The 21,563-nt window shown below is 34.1% G+C and overlaps 1 protein-coding gene and 1 pseudogene across 1 annotated transcript; both read right to left on the bottom strand.

Annotated features, from left to right (window-relative positions):
* Positions 1–1,678: 1,678 nt before the first annotated feature.
* Positions 1,679–10,760, bottom strand: LOC111274152 (LRR receptor-like serine/threonine-protein kinase IOS1; annotated as a pseudogene).
* Positions 10,761–12,476: 1,716 nt separating this feature from the next.
* On the bottom strand, positions 12,477–18,465 carry LOC111274151 (LRR receptor-like serine/threonine-protein kinase IOS1). Its single transcript, XM_089755127.1, has 18 exons — positions 18,331–18,465; positions 18,203–18,264; positions 17,972–18,069; positions 17,331–17,877; positions 16,779–17,242; positions 16,552–16,690; positions 16,387–16,458; positions 16,214–16,285; positions 16,054–16,134; positions 15,700–15,897; positions 15,382–15,577; positions 15,137–15,263; positions 14,933–14,995; positions 14,655–14,838; positions 14,152–14,559; positions 12,954–13,246; positions 12,649–12,713; positions 12,477–12,560 (listed from the first exon to the last, which is right to left on the bottom strand). Exons 1-18 carry the CDS (start codon positions 18,463–18,465, stop codon positions 12,477–12,479), a joined length of 3,288 nt encoding a protein of 1,095 aa, XP_089611253.1.
* Positions 18,466–21,563: the final 3,098 nt, after the last annotated feature.

Genomic DNA, 21,563 nt, shown 5'->3' with positions numbered 1-21,563 from the left:
TCGGTTGTAAGCTATTTTGATTTTTAAAGGAAGATTTGGTATGAGCTGTTGTTATCGTATTGAGGCTTTGTTTTACTGATCTTTTTGAACCAGGCTTTTATGTATTGTAATTGCTAACTTTTTATGAATAAAAATGATCTTTATGGTTGAGAAAAAAAATTAGAAACAGAAACCAATTTAGTAGATTGTTTTAATTAATGATGCAAAATCCTCGTATATTTTTATACCAATTTTCTTTCTGTTTCGTGTTTTTTTTTTTTTTTGAAACAATTGATTTGTAATCTTCAAAGATCAAGTCTTTTACTTTATTTCAAAACCTCACCCGCATCCCCAAAGAATTATCCATTGCTTACAGGAATTGCTGGATTTAGAAGGAGAACAACAAAGCTTAATCAAGAGTGACCTTAAACTGTTTTGTATTTGGATTTTTTTTTTCATTTTACTTTCTCAATATTTCATTTTTGGAGACTATTATTTCATTCTTAGCCAATGTCCTTGCCGTTGGCAAAAGATAAAAATGAAAGAGAAATTAAATAGTCACAGACTCACCGAAATCGCAGGAAGCTAGAGAAGAGGGGGATTTGAAAAAGAAAAGTGATGGGGAATTTTTTTTGCTGACAGGATTTAACTGTATAACACTGCACGCTTTTGGGAATAAAGTCTAAAAGCACACCATTCAAGGAAATAAGATTACAAAATACCTTTGTTTGGGAAAAAAACTCAAGTTTTTCATATCTAAAAGTTTATACTTATCTAACCATCAACTAGAGAGCAGAATGGTTCAAACCATGACACTTAAAATTATTTCTTCATATACATACATATATATATATATATGTATATGTTGAGTGGACTTTTGATTGGAAAATATTTAAAATTATAGCTAATATTTAAAGTATATATAAGAGAAGAAATTCTAAATTCTAAATTTTAATATATATATATATATATGCTTACCAAGTCTTTGATTTAACAAGTCTAGCTATTATTGTAATTGATTTTTTTTATTTATAGTATTCAATTTTTAAAAAGAAAAACTACATCCTGGGTTAGTTGTTCTTTTAGAAGAGCAGTGTGATCATCACTAGGTTAATTTTTTATATTTAATTCGTAGAAATTAAAGACTAGATAGATTTGATTTGTTTTAGTTGAAGAGGTCATAATTAATTCATAGGTATATCGTAACATGGAGAGGCCCATATAACATCATGCTATTATTTGGAGAAAAAACTAATAATTTTTTTAACACTTAATAATAGTTAATAATTTTATTTTTGATTTTAAAACATCAGTTTTATAAAAAAAAAAAAAAAATTAGCCAAAGATGAATAACAATTTGAGATGAAAGGAATAATTTTAAATAATGGACAATTAAAAAAGATTTTATTATCAATGTTTATATATGTATATGGATATGAATTTCAACTTTCATTTTGATGGGTTATAACCAATCAATTAGCATGAAACTCTTTAAATAAAATACATATATATATATATAATTTTCAACTAGTTGGGGATTTCTTTTGCAAAGAGCTAGATATATTGTGAAATTAATGTTTGAGTTTCTATTATCTTGGTGATACTTGGAAAAATAACTTTAAGACATGGCTCGATGAATAATTTGAATGTCCAATGAAGTGCTGAATTCTTATTAATGTACAAAGCTTTCCGGTCCTGATCACCTTGGTAGAGTTATATCAGAATCAAAATTCAAGGATCCCATGGAAATTGATTCTAGCGATCCGTCTTCATTCACTCCCCTTGTCCTACTTATCTCTGCTAACAAACACTCGCTCAATTCCATTACCACATAATTCATTGTTGGCCTTTCCTTGGAAGCTGGAGATAAACAAGCCATTGCCACATCTATCGCTTTCTGTACTGAATTTATTTCAAAATCTCCTTGCAGCCTTGAATCCACAATGTTTTCGACGTCCCCGTTGGATAACATGGAACCAACCCAATGACTTATGTGAGCAGGCTCATCTATATTTCTTGCAATCGCTGGCCGGTTTGTAATGATTTCCAAAAGAACTACCCCAAAGCTATAAACGTCACTTTTCTCTGTTAACCTGTTTGTTGTAGAATACCTGCATAGCCAAGCATGGAAACCAAGAAATTTACAGCAATGATCAGATGAGTTGGAAAAGAAATCAGAAACGATCTTCTCAAGACAAGATGTACTTACTCAGGGTCAAGGTATCCAGGGGTACCGACAACGACGGTGGATACATAAGAGACACCTTCTAAACTTTTGGATAGCCCGAAATCAGATAGCTTAGCTTGCAAGTTTTCAGTTAATAGGATGTTGGTGGACTTTACATCTCGGTGGATGATGGGTGGTTTACAACCATGGTGTAAATAGTCCTGTCCTGCATTTTCATTTATTTCATGAATAATAGTTAATTAACTGTAGAGACCTGATATTCAATTTACAAGATATCATTGATTTTAATTCAAAAGTTTCATGATTTTATTTTATAAAAAATTATTTACAAATATGAATTTAGATTTATATATATACCATATGTGTTACAAATTTTTTTTAATTAAAACTTATCATTCACGTCGTTAAACCCTATATAAAACATAAAGAACTGAGATTATAAAATTGAGATTTTAAAAGTAATTCTCACTACGTAATACTTTTAAGACATTTTAGAAGTGACTTCACATTAAGAGTCAGAATCTTGAAAGGACTCTCACCATGTACAAACCCAACACATAACATATAAAATTAGAATCAGTGTTAGAATTTTAGAAATGATTCTACTGTGTTGCACCTACCCCTCAAGGATTATAAAGGTGACTCCACGCTAAGAGTTGAAATTTTAAAGTAAACTCTCACTATGTACTAGGCATTAAATTTTAGAGGTGACTTTCATAGTATAACATTTAATTCTCTAAAATAAAATATTATAGAACAAGATCACATTAAACATTGAAAATTTAGAAGTGACTCTTGTAATGTAACATTTAGTTCATTTCGACTGATGATTGTTTTGATATTATTTATACAAGCCCAACACATAACACATAGAATTAGAATCAATGTTAGAATTTTAGAAATGACTCCATTGTATACCACCTAACCCTCAAGAATTTTAGAAATGACTCCATTGAATACCACCTAACCCTCAAGGATTATAGAGTTGACTCCATACTAAGAGTTGAGGTTTTAGAGTAAACTCTCATTATGTACTAAGTATTAAATTCTAGAGGTAACTCTTATATAATAACATTTAGTTATCTAAAATAAAAAATTATAGAATAAGATCACACAAAACATTGAAATCTTGGAAGTGACTATTGTAATGTAGCATTTAATTCATTTCAATTGATGATTGCTTTGATATCATTTATAGAAATTTACATTTAATTTGTAAGACATTATTTACTTTGAATAAAACGTATTATCACATTCAACCTATGAGATATTATTTACTTTGAACAGAAAGTATTATATATATCATAGTGGTTCTTATGTATATATATTTATATATCATAACAGTTCTTAAAAAATATAGGATTGAGGTGTTACGTAACCTTGTGCTGCCTCCAGCGCGATTCGAAGTTTTCGTTCCCAATTCAAGACACTACTACTGCTATCTGAATTGATAGTAAGTTATGAGTTAATCATCCCTTTTTTTTTTTAAGTAAAGAAATTTAATCATATACAATATATCAAATATTCCGACTAATTAATGAAATGTATTAATGAGTTCAAACCGGAGAGATACTCTAATAAGTTTCCTTTGGCCATGTACTCATAGATTAGCCTTATGTTGGTGTCACGGATCGAGACTTAAGCTCTGAACTCGTGCGATTTCAGGACCCAAGCATTCACCCTTCCAGCGTCTTAGATCAGTCTTCCGTCACGGTTCACACCCTTATGAGGTATTGTACGCTCTGGCCTCCCTGGCCTCACAGTTTTGTCTTACAAAAGGCGCCTCACAAAGCGGAGGTGGTATGAACCCTTTTATACCCTAGTGACCTTCCTATTATGTTCGATGTGAGATTCAGGACTCTTACTTAGGTCCGTGACATTCTCATGCACCCAACCTCGTGACACCCTCGTCACGAAGGCTGGCCACCTTGCCTACCTCCCTCGAGGTGCTTGACGTGGATCGAATGGTTTAGGGCTGGCTCTGATACCACTTGTCTCGGGTCGAGACTTAAGCTCCGAACCTGCGCCGCTCTGGAACCCGAGCATTCATCCTTCCGACGTCCCAGATTAGCCTAACCGCCACGGTTCACACCCTTGTGAGGTATTGTCCGCTCTGGCCCCCCTGGCCTCATGGTTTGTCCTACAAAAGGAGCCTCACAAGGCGGAGGTTGTGTGAACCCTTTTATACCCCAGTGACCCTCCTATTATGTTTGATGTGGGATTCAAGACTCTTCCTTAAGTCCGTGATATTCTCCCGCACTCAACCTCGTGACGCCCTCGTCACAGAGGTTGTCCATCCTGCCTACCTCCCTTGAGGTGCTTGGCGTGGATCGAACGGTTTAGGGCTGGCTCTGATACCACTTGTCACGGGTCGAGACTTAAGCTCTGAACTGCGTGGCTCCGGGATCCGGGCATTCACCCTTCCGACGTCCCAGATCAGCCTTTCGTCACGGTTCACACCCTTGTGAGGTATTGTCCGCTCTGGCTCTCCTAGCCTCACGGTTTTGTCCTACAAAAGGTGCCTCATAAGGTGGAGGTGGTGTGAACCCTTTTATACCCCAGTGACCTTCCTATTATGTTCGATGTGGGATTCAGGACTCTTCCTTAGGTCCGTGACATTCTCCCGCACCCAATCTCGTGACGCCTTCGTCACGGAGGCTGGCTCTGATACCACTTGTCACGGGTCGAGACTTAAGCTCCGAACCCGCAAGGCTCCGAAACCCGGGCATTCACCCTTCTGACGTCCCAGATCAGCCTTTCACCACGGTTCATACCCTTGTGAGGTATTGTCCGCTCTGGCCCCTCTAGCCTCACGGTTTTGTCCTACAAAAGGCGCCTCATAAGGCGGAGGTGGTGTGAACCCTTTTATACCCTAGTGACCTTCCTATTATGTTCGATTTGAGATTCATGACTCTTCTTTAGGTCCGTGACATTCTCCCGCACCCAACCCGCGTGGCTCCGAGACCTGGACATTCACCCTTTCGGCGTCCCAGATTAGCCTAATCGTCACGATTCACACTCTTGTGAGGTATTGTTCGCTCTGACCCCCCCTTGACCTCATGATTTTATCCTATAAAAGGTGCCTCACAAGACGGAGGTAGTGTGAACTCTTTTATATCCCAGTGACCCTCCTATTATGTTTGATGTGGGATTCAAAACTTTTCTTTAAGTCCGTGACATTGGTACCATCATCGCAATAACCAATAAGGGTAGTGAAATTTCTATTATGAACTCTCGAAAGAAGTTCCACCTATATAAAATCATAAAATAAAATCCAAACTTTATTAGTTTGTTTATTTGTATGAATGAGGTTAAACTTTTGTATTAGCACTCAGGCTCTCATACCTCAGGTTCAAACTGCTTATACCCTTGACTAGATGATTCTGATAACATCTTAACTGCTACCTCAGTATCACCCAAGCAACCGTGGTAAACTGTTCCAAATCCTCCTTTCCCAATAACTCTCTCAAATTTGTTTGTGATCCTTTGGACATCAGAGTATGTAAAGTCTCGATTCTTTAACTCAATATTCTGGTATGGTTTTCTAGAGACCACAATCATTTTGCTTGCTGATGATTAAATTAAAACAGGTTCAATAAGCGCAAAACTGTTGAGAAAATCTTTCACAATAGCGTGAGAAAGATTTAACTTAACTAGTACATATATTTTGAAAGTTTTGTCCTACCGGATGGTTTTCTCCCTTTAAACCACCATGAGAGAGCTGAAACAATTATAAGGAAAGAAAGACCCGAAGCAACTGTTGGTACTAACGGAGCAACTCCAGTGTTGTTCTTCGTTGTCGTGCATGAGCCCCTTGTACAAGGAATTTGATTTCCTTCCACACTTAATCATCAATTCAGTTGGCAAAGAGAAAAAGTAATTAGATTTGGATAAAAGGAATACTAACAAGTAACAACTGCCATCTGGTACATAAAGTTTCCTATACCAATCCCAATATGTAAGAATTTAACCACTCACGCAGTAAATTTGTTTTGAAGTTTGCTAAAGAGGAGATTAAAATAAACACAAGGAAATTGCTATGCAAAATCATAAATCATGGAAAGGATTGCATATATATATATATATATATATATATATATATATACATACTGTAATTGGAGCAAACCCCTGTTTGACTTTTCAATGAGTCCTGCGGGAACTGAACCATTTAGTGCGTTTCTTTCCAAGTTTCTGCAAAGATAGAGAACGTATGTTCTTTAACTCCTTGCTCAAAATTTATATTTTTCAAGTCCAAATCCCAAATAACTTACAGGAAAGTCAAAGTTTGTAGTTGAGTTAAAAACTCGGGTACTGGTCCACTCAAATTATTGTTTGATAAGTCCCTGTTATTGCAACAGAAATAGGTAAGCTTATATATATTTCTCGTCCATCATCCTTATATAGGATGATAACTGGCTACTTCATATGAGACGGAGATTGACACTTACAGATATTGTAATTGAGTGAGATTGACGATATTTAAGGGAATCTCTCCGGTCAAACCGCTAGAGGATAAATTCCTAATTTCATAAACAATAGTTTTATTGACAATAATAATGAAGTTATTTGAATAAAAATTAGTAGCTAACTTGATCTCTAAGGCACAGACTTACAAAGATATGATCCCAGGGGGATTGGAATCCTCGTAGTTGCAAATAAGACCTTCCCATGAGTATTCCTGGGGAGCACAAGGATCACCTTGCCAGTTTTTATTTGTCGTAACGGTTTTGGAACCGTCAGACGTAAAAATGAGTTTTTGTTTTAAAAAAGGGAGAGTCGTCTCCAATTTTTATTAGGGTGTGATTGACCACTCAAAAGTTTATTTTTTTAATAAAACTATAAAAACGGGTTTAAAGTTTATCAAAAAGATCAATTTTGGTCTACGAAAAACCAGATTGGATCTGAGAGTCGATTACGCGTGGGAAAGGATTAGCACCCCTACAACGCCCATAAATTGGTACCATTCAATTATGCGCTATTTTCGATGTTAAATAAAAATGATTTTAATTTGAAATTTAACTCTAATTCCCTTCATTAAAACATATTTTTGCTAAAATTTTTATTTAGGAATATTGAGAAAATCTTTAAGTTAAAGAATTATCTTAAAATTCTCCAACATCTAGGCAGAATTTGAAATAACTCTTTTCACTTAAGATTTAACACAACAATCCTTAAAATAAAATAACACTCTTTATAGAAAATTGTTGGTGACTCTCCAACATCTAGGCAGAGTACCATGAGTAAATTAAAGAGAGAATAATACAGACAATTATTGATGATAATACGATAACGTATGTATGCTTATGAATGTCCTTTATAATGAAATGCAATTTAAGAGTTGGATTCTTAAGTATAATGAGACCATCCCGACTCTCCAACATCTAGGCAGAGCTTAGGTGTGACCGTTTATATTTAAGATCCCAATTTTATTATACTTTTTATTTATTAATCTTATTATTAATACGAATTAAGAAATCGTGTGAAAAGACTTCACGAAGTAAAATTTCCTAAATACCCATCATCTAGGCGACATTCGGGAACAAATTACTTCAAATAGAATTTTCACACGTGTCCTTAGGATTTTTTTTTTAGGACTTTGGATTTCGGGAGTTTTGGATTTAATGGATTTTGGATTTTTAGGGGTTTTAGAATCCTAGGATTAAGAAATAGTGCTTAAGGTTTCATTTTTTAAGAAAATACGAACATCTCTAAAAATTCCCAACATCTAGGCGGATTTTTTAAGCAAGCTCGATTTTAATAATTTTTTAAGATTAATTAAAAATTTCTTATGTTTATTTATAAAAAATAATTAACAATAATTCCCCAACATCTAGGTGGAATTATTATTTTAGAAAAATATTTTTATTCCCTCCAACATCTAGGCAGGGAAGATTATTATTATTATTTTTTAAAGCATTTTAATATATTTTTTATTATTATTTGTTCTTAATTTTATTATTATTAAAACGATTAAACATTTATTCGAACAAATTTATAAATTTATCATGTATAAATATAAGAATATATTTAAAATAACAAAAAATAATAATAATAAAAAATTAGAAAATTCAAAAAAAAAATTTTTTTGCCTGAACCGAACCGGTCAACAATCCGGTCAACGCACGGTTCGGTCTGACGGATTGGTTCGGCGGTTCGGTTCGGTCTGGGCGGTTCGGTACCGGTCCAGTCAGACCGGTCAGAGTCGATGAAGGAAGCAGATCAACGAGTCGGGTTGCGCGGATCCCGGGTCAGATTCGGGTCAATACGCGGATGCCCTTAGCTGAAACGGCGTCGTTTTGGGTCTTTCCCTAAACGACGTCGTTTTGAGTTTTTGCCTTGCTATATATAGCTGAAGATTTTTTTTTTAGCTCATTTGGCTTTCTGTTTCAGAAAAAAAGGAGAGAGGGAGAGAAAGAGCTGGGGGAAAGGTCCGTCGATCGGTTGCTTCGGAGCACCGCGTTGGCCGCCGTTCGCTGGTCACAGGTCGCCGTCTCCGGTGGTCGAAAAATTTCAAAATTCACCCACAAGCTCTTCTCGAGCCCCTGAGCGCAGATCTAACCTCCTTTTCACCAAAAGGAGTCTCAAAATTCGTAGATCTGCAGTCAAAGTTTCGGCATTTTTTTTTTTGAAGCTGACCTTTTTTTTTCTTCTTCGTGCAGGAAGCTTGGCGCTGGGTTCCTCCTTGCGGGGAGGACTGTGTTGATTTTTTTTGTATTTTTTTTGAAAATTTTTTTTGTGGTTTTTTTTCGGTTGGCTTTTGTTTGGGTATTTGGGGTGTTTGGGTGGGTAGATCAAAATTTTTCGTTCCTGAACTTTCAAGCTGGAAAAATTTTTGTTTTAGAACTCTCACCTCCATAATTTTTTTTCTTCCTTTTCTTTGTTAGAGTTTATGTGTTGATTTTAAAGAGTTTCAATTAAGTGGGATTTGGCTGGTTGTAGGGTGGTTAGTTGGTAGCTGTAGGGTGGCTGGCAGGAGGTTGGTCGGGGGTTTGGTTGGGTTGGTCGGGGAGTTGGTCGCGGAGTTAGTCGGGGCAGTTCAGCGTCGTACCAACTCCTTGACTTCTGTCTGATTTCCGTTTTGTTTTTTTGTTTGTTTTGTTTTTTTGCTTTTTTGTTTTGTTTTGTTAAATATTATTATTATAAAAAAATAAAACAGTAAGCCCGGATAAAATCGGTGTCTACACTATTCAATCCATACATTGATTTTATATTCATCGTCGCATCAACTATCATATATATGTGAGAACAGGAGTTATATTAGCAGAATGGTAGGTATGAAGAGAATCTGTCATTAGTTTTAGATTGCACATACCATCTTTTTGAAATGTTTGTGACTGTAGGAGCTTCTTTACTTTATAAGCCTCAAAGGCATTCAGGATGGGCGGATGGGTTGATCTTTCGGTTTTTACCATTGAAAACTGGCCTCCTTCTCCCGGTTGTATGCTTAGTATAGTGTCTGCCCGCAAATATGTAGGACTAAAAGGTCCAAACCAAAGAGCGTCATTGAGATAGATGATGAACTCTCTGGACTGGTTAGCTTGGAGCTCTTCAAGTTCTGCAAGGTACATGTAAAAATAAAATGAGGAATTGGAGTCAGAATATTGGACGGAAAAATTCAAGGGTTGACTAGCGTTGGCTGGTGTGCTGGCAGTCCTCATGCCAAGCGATGGTGGATCATAGTCGCTGTTAGGCCTAACAGGAGAAGAGGTACTTATTTGTCCCAAATCATTTCTTTGGTAAGGCGTCCAGACACGATCATAAACATCTTCTGGAAACCTGAGGCAAATTTTGCTCAATAATTAAGAGAGAAGCATAAAAAATTTCTTCTTCATTTATATTTATCAAAATTTTGAGTGAGTAACTTACCTGAATGTTGAACCAAAATCATTCCTGAAGAAAAGTTCCAGTGATTCTTTTTCGGACTGAGTGTTGTATGTCGTGTTTTTCAAAGGCCTTAACTCTAGTGCTGATACGATAGGTATCCCTTTTCCCAGTGTTCACAAGACAGACATGTAAATAATTCGATTGAAGAGCATGAATGATTTCCTTGACTATAAGAGTAGATGCATTTTGAAATACAATTGTGGCCCATAATTTAGGTCCTAAATGTAGATCAAATTCTGGTGTTTCATTTTTTGCATCATAGTTTCCATACATGAAAGTTAGTCTGATTAAATATTTGTCACCCTTTGTGAGGTTTAGCATGTAACAGTTTCGGTCTCCTTCAGTAAAACTTCTAAGATACTCCAGTAACTGTTGCTGCTTCCCTGAATTGGATTGATCAGATATCCTATTGCTTTTGCCAGTTTGGATGTATGGCGCATCTGAAGTATAAGTTATGCCTGTTGTGGTTTCGTTGTAGCTTGAACCTCCTGGCAACCCACAATCTAAGCTAATGAACCCAGGAAAGAAACATGGGGAGAAACTTAGCTGTTTCTGTTAGTTAAAGATAATTGGAATTTATATATATATATATATATATATTTATATGTCCAGAGACTTAGATAGCCAAACCTGATTGATCCTGTGCATGAATCAAAAGTACCTGCAGAGCAAAGATGCTAAACAATAGGAAATGGCTTCTCATCCTCATTTGACTCACCAATTTCTCACAATTGAGTGCAAAGAAGTCTACTATAACTCAAATACCACATAAGAACCAAGAACCATAATGGAAACACTGGTACAAAAAAAAACTTGGTCAATTGTTGTTCTAGATATTTTAAACATGAAAACAACTTTTGTTTTTTTGTTTTTTTGTTTAAGTTGAAGTCTTATGTAGTAGTATATATTATACAATATATTTTTGTCAGGCCTTCCTTTTCTGTGGTACTGTTGAATGCTAGATTTATCTGTTGAACGTGAAATTGGTACACAGAAAAACATGACCAGAGATTAAACCAGGAATTTACGGTGTAACAAGGAAAAGCTCTTAGTAATTAGTAGAATTTTCGAAGGTAGGCGTGCTAGAAGGCTTTGTTTAATAATGACTTTTTCATTATGCCTGATGTTCAGTGCAACCTGCCTTTTGTGTCTTGATTGTTATTGTATTAATTAAAAATTAATAAAATATTATACTTGGACTTAAGTGATAATTAATTAATGTTGAATTTGTAAACCCTCTGCTGATGCTAAAGATGGATAAGTTCAAGAATAGTCAGAATTTCCAGGAGTTGAACAGGCTCTTGATGTTCCTCCAGAAGTTGAACAGGCACTTTATTTGGTACCATTGTAGAAAAATGAAAAGATAAACAATTAAAAGAAAATGTAATTTTTTTATCTATTAATTGATAGAGTTAAAAAATAAAAATAAAAATTATATGATTTTATCATTATAACTTTTTATAAATAAAGATGAAAAAAATTTAAATATGATAAATAATTTTATAAATATGAAACATATGCTCACACCTCCCTAATTTTTTCAATTTAGAGTAATTTAATTTTGTTAATAATAATAAAAAATTATATATATATTTTGTCCTCTTCTTTTATTTTCCAACCAAAAACACTTAAAATTCTCTTTCTTTTTATTTTTCACCCTTCTTTATTCATCCTTCCACCCTTTTGCTCTACCAAGCACATCATAAGTGAGATTAGCAAAATAATTACTTCAGTTGGAGGCAGCCGAATATTGTGGATCCTATCAATATGGGTCGACAAACACTCATTTAATTCCATCAAAACATAATTCATGTTGGCCTTCTCGTCGAATTTGGAGATACACAAGCCATTGCGAGTTCATTAATGGCTTTCTTGATAGAAGTAATGTCAAAATCTCCAAACAATCTTGGGTCAATAAAGGTTTAGATATTATCATTAGACAACATGAAACTAACCCATTTGCTTATGTGAGTAGTGTGATGATTACATGTTTTTGTAAAAACTGGTCGGTTCGTCATGATCTCCAAAAGGACTACGCACAGCTATATACGTCACTTTTCTCCGTTAACCTGTTTGATGTAGAATACCTGCATTACAAGCATGTATTCCAGTTTGTTCCAATTGATTGTGGGAAGGGCCGGGGAAGGAAAAGTTTTGGGCAAAAACAAACGTATAAAAATGAAACCCAAAACATGCGAAAATTTACATGATTTGATATATATTCATCTATTCTATAGTTATGATAGAAATGGCCAAAGATTCACTAGGAAGATGAAAAAGGTGTACTGTATCTTTTTCTTTAATAAACAAAAAGAGTTATTTTGGTGAGTCAGGCTTAGATATTGTTCAGTGTAGACACCTGCAACCCAATTCCCTATTAAGGCCGAACAAAAATAAGAAATGAAGGACAGAAAGAACTAATTTTTCACAAACCAATAAAATTCCCAAGAGCCCCATTTGCATCGGCAATCCCTGCATCCCTTCTACAGCCTCCACCGTGATCACCCACCTAAACCACCACAAGCTCTAACCAGAATCGAAAGTCCTACCCTCTCCCTTCAACGACCAAATCCGATCCCCATCCTCACCATTTTCACCTCTCCAGTACGGTCACCAGCAGCAACCAACACCTCAACCGAAACCAAGCCTACACTATCACCCACTGCCGAACATCACCTCTCTTGCCTCCACTAAAACCGACCCTAATCAGCAACCAGCAGCCCTCGCTGAAACTGCCATAACCTCGGCAGAACCTGTCGCCAGAAAAAAAAAAAACCACCGCTCACCTTCACGGCCCCAACCTACTGGCCCGAAACAACTTCCCATACCTCGAACACAAATCAACCCAACACCATCAATACACAGCAAAAAAATTAAAGCCACAAGAACAACAACAAAAAACCGTAAGCCACAATATCCAAAAGGGGAGATAGGGATTCTCGGTTTGGGTATAGTTTCAAGATTAAGGGAGTTTTTGTCATAAGAAGTTTCCTTTCGGCGAGAAAAGAAAGAGACGAGGTAAGTTTATGGTTGTAATCACCACAACCGGCGGTGACAGTGGCGGTGACGAGCGGCGGCGAGGTCCTTTTGGGAATAAAAGGGTGAAAAGAAAGGAGAAAAAGAGGGTAACAATATATTAAAATTTCGGAAGGATGACGGTGGAAAACGACAGAAAAAGAGTGAGAAGCCGCTGACCTAGAGTTCAGATCTAGGAAACTCTAGTATGATTTATGGAAAACTGATACCGGAAACGAAAAGGTGGGGGAAAAAGGAGTCGAGAAAATTTTTTGACGGATTTTTAAGCGCCGATCAACGGCGGCCGGCGAAGAGGTACGACGGCGACAACGGTGATGTCGGCCGAAAATTGGGATTTTGAGGAAGACCGATTGTTTGTTTGTTTGTTTTTTTTTTTTTTTTTAAGGTGGAAGAAATGAATTAGGAAAAAAAAAAAAACGAAAGGTTTTATACTTAAAAATATCTGTCCAATTTCAACCCAGCCGCCAGGAGCTTATTTCATTTGGGCCATTTCATTTTTTTTTTTTTTGAACTCAAAGCCCAAGTGAGATATATATATATATATATATGTCTCTTATAACTTTGGGCACATATTGTTAATATTTATATACGCAGTTATATTTTTAATATATTGATAAATATAAAATTATTTTTAATAAAAAAGAGAATATTTTTAAATAAAAATATTTTTTGGCTCTTTGCATACGCTTAACAAGTCTAGCTTTTATTGTAATTGATTTTTTTATTTATAGTATTTAATTATTATTTTTTTTTAAAATTACATCTTGGGCTAGTAGTTCTTTTTAAAAAATGGTGTGGTTATCAATAGGTTAACTTTTTATATTTATTTTTTAAAAATTAATTAAAATAAAATAGATTTGATTCGTTCTAGTTGAAGAGGTCATAATTAATTAACTCATAGATATATCCTAACATGGAGAAGCCCACGTAACATCATCATATCATTCGAAGAAAAAAAAAATTAATCACGCCTTTTCTTTTTCTTTTTTTTTTGTTTATGTTTATTTAAAAAAAAAAAACTTAATAATTGTTAATAATGTACAAAGCTTTCCGGTCCAAATTACCTTGGTAGAGTTATATCAGAATCAAAATTCAAGGATGCCATGGCAATTGATTCTGGTGATTCATCTACATTCACTCCCCTTGTCCTATTTATCTCCCCTAGCAAACACTCGCTCAATTCCGTCACCACATTATTCATTGTTGGCCTTCCAGTGGAAGCTGGAGATAAACAAGCCATTGCCACATCTATCGCTTTCCGTACAGAATTTATCTCAAAATCTCCTTGCAATCTTGAATCCACAATGTTTTGGATGTCCCCATTGGATAACATGGAACCAACCCAATGACTTATGTGAGCAGGCTCATCCATATTTCTTGCAAACACTGGCCGGTTTGTGATGATTTCCAAAAGAACTACCCCAAAGCTATAAACATCACTTTTCTCAGTCAACCTGTTTGATGTAGAATACCTGCATTACCAAGCGTGGAAACCAACAAATTTGCAGCAGTCAGATAAGGTGGAAAAGAGATCAGAAACGATCATCTCAAGACAAGATGTACTTACTCAGGGTCAAGGTATCCAGGGGTACCCGCTACGACGGTGGATACATGAGAGACACCTTCGAAACTTCTGGATAGCCCGAAATCAGATAGTTTAGCTTGCAAGTTTTCAGTTAATAATATGTTGCTAGACTTTACATCTCGGTGGATTATGGGTGGTTTGCAACCACAGTGTAAATACTCCAGTCCTGCATTTTCATTTTTTTTGTATTACTTAATTAGTGAAATAAACCAAAAAAAAAAAAAAAATGCAGAAATTATTATAGGTGAACTAATACTAACCTTGTGCTGCCTCCAGCGCCATTCCAAGTCTTCCTTCCCAATTTAAGACACCGTTACTTTTATCTGAATTCATAGGAAGTTATGAGTTAATCAATCCTCCCTTTTTTTTTTCCTTTAATTTGAAGTAAAGAAATTTAACAGTATACAATACATCAAATCCAACGAATTACTGAAAATAGAGTGGTAAGTGTTTAATGTTCAAACCTGAGAGATACTCTGATAAGTTTCCTTTGGCCATGTACTCATAGATTAGCCCCGTGTTGGTGCCATCATCGCAATAACCAATAAGGGTAGTGAAATTTCTATGATGAACTCTCAAAAGAATCTCCACCTATATATATATATATATATATAATGATAAATTGAAACCCAAATTTTAATTAGTTTATATATATGTATCAATGAGGTCAAACCTTAGTATTAGTACTCATGGGTCATGGCTCTCATACCTCAGCTTCAAACTGCTTATACCCTTGACTAGATGATTTTGATAACATCTTAACTGCTACTTCAGTATCACCCAAGCAACCGTGGTAAACTGTTCCAAATCCTCCTTTCCCAATAACTCTCGCAAAACTGTTTGTGATCCTTTGGACCTCAGAGTATGTAAATTGTCGATTCTTTAACTCATTCTGGTATGGTCTTCTAGAGTCCACAATCATTTCCCTTACTGCTGACAACATTAAAGCAGGTTCAATAAGCATATTACTGTTGAGAAAATCTTTCACAATAGCATGAAAAGGTTCATTTTTATGTTACTTAAGTACATATATTTTGTAAGATTTGTCCTACCTGAAGGTTTTGTCCCTTTATACCACGTCCATAAGACAGCTGAAACAATTATGACGAGGAGAAAAAGCACTGAAGCAACTGATGCTAATAACGGAACCACTACGGTACTGTTATTCTTTGACTTCGTTGTCATGCATGATTTCCATGTACAAGGAATTTGATTTTCGTCCACACTTAATCAATTCAGTTGACAAACAGAAAAAGTAAGACTTGGATAAAAGGACTAATAGCTATAAATTTGTTTTGATGTTTGCTAAAGAGGAGATTAAAATGAACACAAGGAAATTGCTATTCAAAATCATAGATCATGGAAAGGAATTCATATATACCTTAATTGTAGTAATCCCCTGTTTGACTTTTCAATGAGTCCTGCTGGAACTGAACCATTTAGACCGTTTCTTGTCAAGTTTCTGCAAAGGTAGAGAAGAACGTTCTTTAACTCCTTATTCAAAATTTATATTTTTTAAGTCTAAATTCCAAGTAACTTACAGGATGATCAAAGATTGCAGTTGAGTTAAAAATTCGGGCACTGCTCCTTTCAAATAATTGTTTGATAAGTCCCTAAGATTGTAGCAGAATTAGTTAAGCTTATATTTCTCCTCCATCATCGTTATATAGGATGATAACTGGTTATTTCATATGAGATGGAGATCGACACTTACAGATATTGTAATTGAGTGAGATTGACGATATATAAGGGAATCTCTCCGGTCAAACCTCTTGAGGATAAATTCCTGATTTAATAAAAAATAGTTTTACTAATAATAATAATGAAGTTATTTGAATAAAAATTAGTAGCTAACTTCAACTCTAAAGCACAGACTTACAAAGATATGATCGTAGGTTGATTTGAATCATTATAGCTGCAATTAAGACCTTCCCATAAGTATTCTTTTGGAGCACAAGGATCACCTTGCCAGTTTCTAATCAATCCATACATTGATTTTATATTCATCATCGCATCAACTATCATATATATGTGAGAACAGGAGTTATACTAGCAGAATGATAGGTATGAAGAGAATCTCTGTCATTAGTTTTAGAGTGCACATACCCTCTTTTTCAACAGTTTGTGGCTGTAGGAGCTCCTTTACTTCATAAGCCTCAAAGGCATTCAGGATGGGCGGATGGGTTGATCTTTCGGTTTTTACCATTGAAAACTGGCCTCCTTTTTCCGGTGCTATGCTTTGTATAGTGTCTGCCCGCAAATATGTAGGACTATAAGCTGTAAACCAAAGCTCGTCATTGAGATAGGTGATGAACTCTCTGGACTGGTTAGCTTGGAGCTCTTCAAGTTCTGCAAGGTGCATGTAAAAATAAAATTGGGCATTGGAATCAGAATCATAGATTGAAAAATTCAAGGGTTGACTAGCGTTGGCTGGTGTGCTGGCAGTCCTCATGGCAAGCGATGGTGGATCATAGTAGCTGGCATGCGTAACGGGAGAAGAGGTACTTATTTGTCCCAAATCATTTCTTTGGTAAGGCGTCCCGATACGATCATAAACATCTTCTGGAAACCTGAGGCAAATTTCGCTCAATAATTAAGAGAGAAGCATAAAAAATCTTTTCTTCATTTATATTTACCAAAATTTTGAGAACAACTTGCCTGACTGTTGAATTGGATGTTGAACCAAAATAATTCCTGAAGAAAAGTTCCAGTGATTCTTTTTCGGACCGAGTGTTGTATGTCGTGTTTTTCAAAAGCCTGAACTCTAGTGCTGATATGATAGGTATCCCTTTCTCAGTGTTCACAAGACAGACATGCAAATAATTCGATTGAAGAACATGAATGAATTCCTTGACTATAAGAGTAGATGCATTTTGAAATACAATTGTGGCCCAGAAATTAGTTCCTAAATGTAGATCAAATTCTGGTACCTTATTTTTTCCATCATAGTTTCCATACATGAAAGTTGTTCTGATTAAATATTTGTCACCCTTTGTGAGGTTTAGCATGTAACAGTTTCTGTCTCCTTCCGAAAAACTTCTAAGATACTCCAGTAACTGTTGCTGCTTCCCTGAATTGGATTGATCAGATATCGTATTGCTTTTGCCAGTTTGGATGTATGGTGCATCTGAAGTATAAGTTATGCCTGTTGTGGCTTCGTTGTAGCTTGAACCTTCTGGCGACCCACAATCTAAGCTAATGAACCCTGGAAAGAAACATGGGGAGAAACTTAGCTGTTTCTGTTAGTTAATGAGAATTGGAATTTATATATACATGTCCAGAGACTTAGATAGCCAAACCTGATTGATTCTGTGCATGAATCACAAGTGCCTGCAGAACAAAGATGCTAAACAATAGGAAATGACTTCTCATCCTCATTTGACTCTCCAGTTTCTCACTATTGAGTGCAAAGAAGTATCCTATAACTCAAACACTACATCAGAACCAAGTACCATATTGTAAAGAGACAGTGGTACAAAAAAAATTGGTCAATTGTTGTTGTAGATATTTTAAACATGAAAGTAGTATACATTTTACAACATATTTTTGTCAGGCCTTCCTTTTCTGTGGTACTGTTGAAAGTTAGATTTATCTATTAAACGTGGAATTGGTACACAGACAAACATGACCAGAGATTAAACAAGAATTTACAGTGTACCAAGTAAAAGGTCTTAGCAATTAGTTGTATTTTTCGAAGGTAGGCTTGTGAGAAGTCTTTGTTTAAGAACGACTTGTTCATTATGCGTGATGTAAAGTGCACCCTCCCATTCGTGTCTTGGTATATTGTTACCATATTTAAAAATTAAAGGAAATATTTAGACTTGTGTGATAATTAATTAATGTTAAACAACAATTTGTAAAATATCTGCTGATGACATATGGAAAAGTTCAAGAACAGTTGGAATTTCCAAGAGTTGAACAAGTACTTGATATGGCCTAGTTTTAGGCAAATAATTTAGTCTGGTGCAATACGATGTGAAATGTCTCAACTTTTAAACAGTGAAAATCGATTGCTACTTCTAACTTGTGCATGTTTTGAACATGAATAAAAAGAAATTAAAAAAAATCTATCAAACAAGATGATTTCAAATAATATAGCATTTTGCTTAAACTTACCAAAAAAAGAAAAAAAAGGAACTTAATTCAAAATCACAAAACTTAAGAAAAGGCTTGCCTATATATCCAGATACCAGGGATGATTTGAAATTATTTCAAATTTTGTTTCCTCTGCAGAACTTGAATGTCAGTTGAAATAAATTCAAAAAAAAAAAAAAAAAAAAGAGAACGTGAGTTGAAATGTTAAAATTCTATTGCAAACAGACCAAATTGTCAGGAATCTCCTACATACTCAAAATGGGCATGACATAATATTCAATAAAATAATACAAGACTAAGTATTCAAACTTTTACATAGTCCAAGAGTACATAATCTTTATAAAAACGCCTCAAATCCACTGAACGTGTGGCAAAGCATTAAAACGTATAGATGATAAAAACATGTCTAATTGACCCTTTCTATACCAATTGATTTTGCATATATAATCACCTAGTTAAAGGAATTACTTCAGTTGGCGCCAGACGAATATTGTGGTTCCTATCAATCTAGGTCGACAAACACTCGTTTAATTAAGTTGAAGCATAATTCATGGTTAGCTTTTTCATCGAATTTGGAGATACACAAGCCATTGTCATTTCATTAATGGCTTTCTTCATAGAAGTATTGTCAAAATCTCTTTGCAATCTTGGGTCAACAATGGTTTCTATATTGTCATTAGACAACATGAAACTAACCCATTTGCTTATGTGAGTCGTGTGATGATTATACGTTTTTGTAAAAACTGGTCGGTTCGTGATGATCTCCAATTTTTTTCCAATTGATCGTGGAAAGGGCCGGGGAAGGAAAAGTTTTGGGGGCAAAATCAAACGAAGAAAGTTGAAAACCAAAACATGCGAAGATTTACATGATTTGATATATATTCATCTATTCTAAAGTTATTTAGAAATGGCTAAAGATTCACTGGGAAGAAGAAAAAAGATACACTGTATCTTTTTCTTTAATAAACAAAAAGAGTTATTTTGGTGAAATAGGTTTAGAATATTTCTTGGTACTTTAGCACCTTGGTGGTATTATATCAATTAGATATAATTAATAATGATAAGATTTAAAGAAAAACTATCAAAATACTAAAAAAAATGACAAACATATATAATTATAATGATCTTATACTAAAATTATTTTCATATAAGATCAATATAAAAATATTCAAATAAATATCTTAAATAAATATAAATAAATTAAATTAACCCAAAACTAATAATTATCAGAAAAAGAAAATGCAAACCTAACTAAAAATTCTTAACTTTAAATTACAGTATCTAAATACCTCTTTCACCTCAAATTTTTTCAAATACACATGTCATCGTGCTAAGTCATTTAGACAATTTTTGTTTTATGTTAGATGTTAAATTTTAGATATTAGATGATAAATATTATATAATGGGAAGTAATTATTTCTCATTGCATAGTTTTACTCTTCACATATTAAAACTTCAACTCAATCCTCTAAATAAAAATCTTAAAGTCTAAATAGTGAATAACGCCGTTTGGAAACATTTTTGTTTAAAATTAGCTAAGTGTTTTAATTATGACAAACAATTTCTAATAATTTCAATTGTTAAAATAAAAGACTCCAATAGAGGCTTCATATTCAAATCTTTTTAACATTTGAGGATGGACTTATGGAATGGAAAATAGTTATTTTTCATGTAGTTTTATGTTTGATCCTCGTATAGAGATGACAATGGGTATTATATAAATATATATATTTTTTATATAGTAGGTTACTTACACTATCCAATTCAATTAAACAGTAATAGGATAACATATAATCAAGTTTAGATAGTAAAAATACTACCCATCATGGGTTTAATTGGATACTTGTTTTTGGATACCCACAATCTAAATCCGACTATAAAATAATGTTATTTTAATATTAGATATTTGTTTTAAATTATTTATGCTTATATACTTATAATTAATTTAATATATACTAAAATTCATAAATTGTCTAAATATGATTTTTAATTTTAATTTGTCAACTTAATTTTACTCAATAATATACATTGAAATTAATGTTAACTTTTTTTTTTATTATTTTACTATGGATTTAGGTTCAAATCTAATAACGGATATTCATGTTATTTACAATCAAATACTCAAAGTTTATATTCTTTGCAGATATCCTGTAATCAGGTTCAGATATTTGGTATTAATATTTAGTCAAGTTCAAGATGTAATTATGAGTAGTTAAAGTGTCATCAGGCTTGGATTCAAGTGCAAAACATTTAGATGAAATTTTTTAAGTGAAATTTTTTATTAAAAAATATTAAATTAAAATTAAAATAGAAAATCAGAACTAATAAATTAAAAAATTTTGATACATGTCTGAATGGTTTTGAGATCGTCAGACGTAAAAATAGAGTTTTAAAATCAAAAAAATAAAATGGGAGAGTCACCACAAATCTTTGTTAGGATGTGATTGATCACCCAAAAGTTTATTTTTTTAATAAAACTATAAAAACGGGTTTAAAGTTTATCAAAAAAATAAATTTCGGTCTACAAAAAATCAGGTTGGGTCTGGGAGTCGGTTACGTGTAGGGAAGGATTAACACCCCCACAACGCCTATAAATTGGTACCATTTAATCACGCACTATTTTCGGTATTGGATAAAAATTATTTTAACTTGAAATTTAACAATAATTCCTTTCATTTGAAAAAATAAAATTTTGCTAAAATTTTTATTTAGAAATATTGAGAAATCTTTAAGTTAAAGAATTATCTTAAAATTCTTCAACATCTAGGTAGAATTTAAAATAACTCTTTTCGCTTA

The sequence above is a fragment of the Durio zibethinus genome, chromosome 26 (genome assembly GCF_047325235.1).
Source record: "Durio zibethinus cultivar Kanyao isolate XHJ-2024 chromosome 26, ASM4732523v1, whole genome shotgun sequence".
NCBI lineage: Eukaryota > Viridiplantae > Streptophyta > Magnoliopsida > Malvales > Malvaceae > Durio > Durio zibethinus.
This window is presented reverse-complemented; position numbering and strand designations above follow the sequence as displayed.

Excerpts from the sequence above, each read along its gene's own strand:
- LOC111274151 (XM_089755127.1), bottom strand. The coding sequence starts at position 18,465 with ATGGTAACAATATACCAAGACACGAATGGGAGGGTGCACTTTACATCA. Across the intron at positions 17,243-17,330 it reads ACATCCAATTCAACAGTCAG|GTTTCCAGAAGATGTTTATG; the intron begins GCAAGTTGTTCT and ends AATTTGCCTCAG. Across the intron at positions 14,839-14,932 it reads GGCGCTGGAGGCAGCACAAG|GACTGGAGTATTTACACTGT; the intron begins GTTAGTATTAGT and ends ATGAAAATGCAG.